Here is a 5628-nt window from a genome sequence, read left to right on the forward strand (position 1 = left end):
ATAGAAATAGATACTATGACCTGATTCAAAATGATCATGATTTACAAGTCATTTGCTGTTTTTAGAAAAACATTTCAGCACACGTTATAGGACCTTAGAGTACAGTCATCTGACCAGTTCAGAAATTCCTTTTGTAAAAAATCCACCACTTGGCTGTAGAATCTCAAAATAGTGACCATCATCTAGTGATGTAAAGTCAATGTTACATACATGATCATAATTGATTCAAATACAACTCGCACACAAGAAATGTTTGTCCTTTTTCTTTAGCATTTTATTGAGGTATTGACTCAACAACACTAGTTAAATAAATAAATAAATAAAAAAATTACACTTAAAATGTGGAACTATAAAATGCAATTAAATAACATAACAATTAGGTATTAGACACTTGAAATAAATTAAATAAATAATGTCAAATTCCATTTAAATAACAATAAATACAGACAACAATACAACTATAATGAACTTATAAAGGATAAATAATAATAATAATAATAGATATATTAATAAAAGAGAAAGACATTAATCATTCAGAATCAATTAGAAACTATTTTAACTTAATCAATAAGAGAAATCTGACCGATGTAGTGGCATATTCAAAATGCTTAAAAACATTGAATCGTCGTCAGAATTCCTTCAGATAAAAGGATAAAGTACGGTTGGTTTGTGTGCTGTGGATGCTAGTTCTGCATCAGGTCCTGAGTGTAACACTAGTTCAGTACATAGTACTTTAAAATCATAGAAATATACTGCCATGGTAACACCACGGCAACACATTTGTTATACAATAAACCCCAAGTATATATTAACTGCTACAGTTTACATAGGTTGGTATCATTCCTCTAGCCTGGGTCCCAGATCTGTTTGTGCTCTTGCCTACTCCATACTGTCATGCAAGCCAATGTTTGGCAGGTCAAAGGGTGGCAAGGAGTGGCATGATAACACAAAACAGACTGGTACCCAGGCTATAATTCCTCATCTTTAACAGAAGAGTATAAAGCGTTGGCTTTAACATAAAACAACAATACCTTAACCTCAGTCGACTTCAGTCGGTGAAACGCCCTGACTGGGACACGGCCTTCCTCTCTATCGTCAAAACATTTTTTGTCTGTCTCACAAGGCGAACACGCCGAAGAAGTTCTTCCCGTCACCACTCTCCAGATGGGGCAGAAGCCAGTTCTCTGTGTTTGCCTGGAGCCTGTCTCCTCTCTCCAGACTGAACACAGCTCCCACATACACTGCATTATACCACTTTCCTTCACTCGTAGCCTCGCTGTTGGGAGACCTCTTACACACGGTGCGTACAGAGTTGAGCAGCGGCAGGTACTCCTTGTTGTCTTCGCTGCCGTAGCTTGGGGACCAGCGCTTGACCGTGTTACTCAGGTGAACCATCTCCTGGCCGTTAGGGTGCTTGGGGTCGGCCTGGCACCTGACGTGGAATGAGGCCTGGCTATAGATGAAGTAGAGGCCCGTCTGGGGGATCACAATCTCGTTGTTGTTGAGTTTAAGGCCCCCCTGTGAGAATCCCTGGCCCACTTCGTCTGTCCACTCCACTGAGGACTTGTATTCTCCGTTGGCGTTGTATTCACCTAAGAAGGGAAGGGAGGAGAGAGAGAGAGGTTGAGATGCAGAGTGGTTGGACATTGACTCATGGAGCACTGCGACCCACCATCCACCCACTATTGAGTCAAGTTGTAGATGAGCAGTTTCAAAAAGAGATGAAGGTTATGTCTTGATGTATGTCAAACAGGCTTGATTCATTCACAGCTTCTTATCCCATTACAAAGTCAGGGTCAAGTGTGCATTGATTTGCATTGGCTAAATTTACATCCAAGTTCATTCCAGTTCTACAGTGCTGTTGAAATGACTCGACGCTGTGCTCTGAATACATTGTGTCCCAAATGGCCCTGGTCAAAACTAGTGCACTATATAGGGAATAGGGTGCCATTTTGGGACGTAGCCATTTCATACATTACTGGATAGTGTGCTCTTACCTTCTAAATGAATGGCAGCCTTTCTGTTCCCAGAGAGTTGTCTCAACATATGCTGAAGTTCTGAGGAGGGAAGAAGATGGAGATTTAAGAAACTGTGACGTCTTCACAAGCTGAATCTTCTCGCGCTAACCCCATGTAATGCTGCACTGCTGTGAGAGCTTCTAAAAGCTTGCAAGAATGTATCTTACACACTTAGGTTTTTATCTCAAATGGCACCCTATTCCCTATATAGTGCACTACTTATGATCCCAGCCCTATTGGACCTGGTTAAAAGTAGTGCACTAAATAGGGAATAGGGTGCTCAATTTAGAATGCAACCTTTATCAAGGGAGTAGCAGTATATATTCAATATTATAACGCCATAGTACATAGCAGTAGAATGTGTAGAACTAGACAGAAACAAAGGAAACGAACTCACCATCAGATTCTTCGACGTGATCTTGTTTCTGAGGAAAAGAGAAACAGAGATAAAGAAAGAGTTAGTCCTGCGATCGGTTTCATATTGACGCTAAACAGGAGATATATGAGATATACTGAGCTATACAGAGATTTACATAGGATACAAACACATACAAAAATATGCATAGATATATAGTGTATAGATATATAGATATATAGTGATATAGATATATAGATATATAGTGATATAGATATATATATATATAGTGATATAGATATATAGATATATAGTGTATAGATATATTGTATAGATATATAGATATATAGTGTATAGATATATAGTGATATAGATATATAGATATATAGTGATATAGATATATAGACATATAGATATATAGTGTATAGATATATAGATATATAGTGTATAGATATATAGTGTATAGATATATAGATATATAGTGTATAGATATATAGTGTATAGATATATATAATGATAGAGATATATAGATATATAGATATATAGTGATATAGATATATAGATATATAGATATACATAAATAAATGCAAGGTAAATACATGTAAATGAAAGTAAATCTTTATTTATCAAATTGCTGATGGAATACTCTTGATATTAACACATCAAAATAGTCCCGATCAATTTAACTAGACATTGTGCCACTAATAATCAATGATGAGATAAAATAGGATCTGTATTCTTACCTTGGCGTGCCAGGTAACGAAAAGTGCAGCTGAGACACACAGTGCCATGGCCAGCAGAGCACCGCTCAGCCTCCACCGGTGTGCGTTTGTGGACTTCTCCCGTACCAGGGTCACGGTCGTTGACGGGTACACAGGCCCACTCTCCATGTCTACCGACACTCTGCTGCAATCGCCTTCCATCGTATAGTAGAAACCTTCCTTTATCTACTTATCCAAGGCAGTATCGAAAGAGAGCTCGAGTGTCAACGAAAGCTCTTTGCGGTCTAGAAGTTAGTAAAATGTTAGAGCTAAACTCCAACAGTTTATTAGAGGTTGTTTTGAAGGTAGGGATTGTCCTGCTGTTGCTGTGTTTGATTGACTTATGCTCTGAGCACTGCTGCTAATATACACATAGCTACTGGGAAACTCCAGTGATGTCAGTCAGAGTGGAGGCAAGCAGAGGAACAGAGAGTTGGGGGGAGGAGGTGGAGGAGGGGGAGGAGGTGGAGGCATGCGGACGGGTGTAATGGCTGAGGAACCTGTAGCATTTTCACACTTGAGTACGGTTTCACAACCACACACAGGAAGAGTAGCGGCTGCAAGAGCTGATGGGAACCTAATAAACTAAACTAAATTAAACACCACACGCACGCCCGCACACACACACACACACACACGCCCGCACACACACACACGCACGCACACACACACACACACACACACACGCACGCACACACACACACACACACACACACGCACGCACACACACACACACACGCCCGCACACACACACACACACGCACGCCCGCACACACACACACACACGCACGCCCGCACACACACACACACACACACGCCCGCACACACACACACACACGTCCGCACACACACACACACACACGCCCGCACACACACACACACGCCCGCACACACACACACACGCACACCCGCACACACACACACGCACACACACACGCCTGCACACACACACACACACACACGCCCGCGCACACACACACACACACACGCCCGCACACACACACACACGCCTGCACACACACACACACACGCACGCCCGCACACACACACACACACACACACGCCCGCACACACACACACACACACGCCCGCACACACACACACACGCGCGCACAGCTATCTTCCTCTAACTCTCTCTCATGTCTCAAGTAACACCAAAGTGTAAGTCTCCAACTTCATCTTTAGTCTGTTCCTTATTGGGTTTTCCTTTCATCTTTATGGGATTTCCTTGTCTTTTTTTCTTTGGAATTTTAATGTTCTGCCTTTCACGAGTTTTCTACTTTTGCATGTCAGCACTGGTGGCTGGTTTTAAGGGTAGAGCAGTCTATTGAGCAACAGATGACGTCGTGGTATCATTTAAGTTCAGTAAAGGAGGTAGCAGTTCGTTTTTTTATATGAAGGATGAAAGTAAATGTGTTACTGTATGTTGGCGTCCAAGTTCATGGTAAAGCCCATTATCACTGTTACGCTGAAGTACACTTGTATGCTAACGTTACATTTGGACTATACATTATCACAAGAAAACATCTTCATTTGCCAAATATGGGCCAAGAAAATCGTGTCATGGCTGCTATCTGTAATGGTATAACTTTAATGATGTTAATGTTACATTTTCACTATACAGTGCATTCAGAAAGTGTTCAGACCCCTTGACTTTCTCCACATTTTGTTACGTTACAGCCTTATACTAAAATGGACTAAATAGTTTCCCCCCCCTCATGAATCTACAAACAATACCCCATAATGACAAAGCAAAAACAGGTTTTTAGAACATTTTAGCAAATGTATTAAAAATATAAAAAATAGAAATATCAAATTTACATAAGTATTCAGACTCTTTACTCAGTACTTTGTTGAAGCACATTTGGCAGCAATTAAAGCATTCAGTCTTCTTGGGTATGACGCTACAAGTTTGGCACACCAGTTTCTCCCATTCTTCTCTGCAGATCCTCTCAAGCTCTGTCAGGTTGGATGGGGAACGTTGCTGCACAGCTTTTTTCAGGTCTCTCCAGAGATGTTCGATCGGGTTCAAGTCCGGGCTCTGGCTGGGCCACTCAAGGACATTCAGAGACTTGTCCCAAAGCCACTCCTGCGTTTTCTTGGCTGTATGCTTAGGGTCGTTGTCCTGTTGGAAGGTGAACCTTCGCCCCAGTCTGAGGTCCTGAGTGCTCTGGAGCAGCTTTTCATCAAGGATCTCTCTGTACTTTGCTCCATTAATCTTTCCCTCGATCCTGACTAGTTTCCCAGTCCCTGCCACTGAAATGGTGCCAGGGATGGTGCCAGGTTTCCTCCAGACGTGACACTTGGCATTCAGGCCAAAGAGTTAAATCTTAGTTTATTCAGACCAGAGAATCTTGTTTCTCATGGTCTGAGTCCTTGAGGAGTGGCTTCCGTCTGGCCACTCTACCATAAAGGCCTGATTGGTGGAGTGCTGCAGAGATGGTTGTCCTTCTTGAAGATTCTCCTATCTCCACAGAGGAACTCTGGAGCTCTG

The 5628-nt window shown here is 41.8% G+C and overlaps 1 protein-coding gene across 1 annotated transcript; it reads right to left on the reverse strand.

Annotated features, from left to right (window-relative positions):
* Positions 1-1116: 1116 nt before the first annotated feature.
* On the reverse strand, positions 1117-3296 carry LOC311132137 (tumor necrosis factor-like; the record flags this gene model as incomplete). Its single annotated transcript, XM_084165356.1, has 4 exons — positions 1117-1592; positions 1998-2057; positions 2416-2443; positions 3117-3296. The coding sequence occupies 4 exons, from the start codon at positions 3294-3296 to the stop codon at positions 1117-1119; spliced, it is 744 nt and encodes a 247-aa protein (XP_084021482.1).
* Positions 3297-5628: the final 2332 nt, after the last annotated feature.

The sequence above is a fragment of the Coregonus lavaretus genome, assembly GCF_964263955.1.
Source record: "Coregonus lavaretus genome assembly, chromosome: 7".
Taxonomy (NCBI): domain Eukaryota; kingdom Metazoa; phylum Chordata; class Actinopteri; order Salmoniformes; family Salmonidae; genus Coregonus; species Coregonus lavaretus.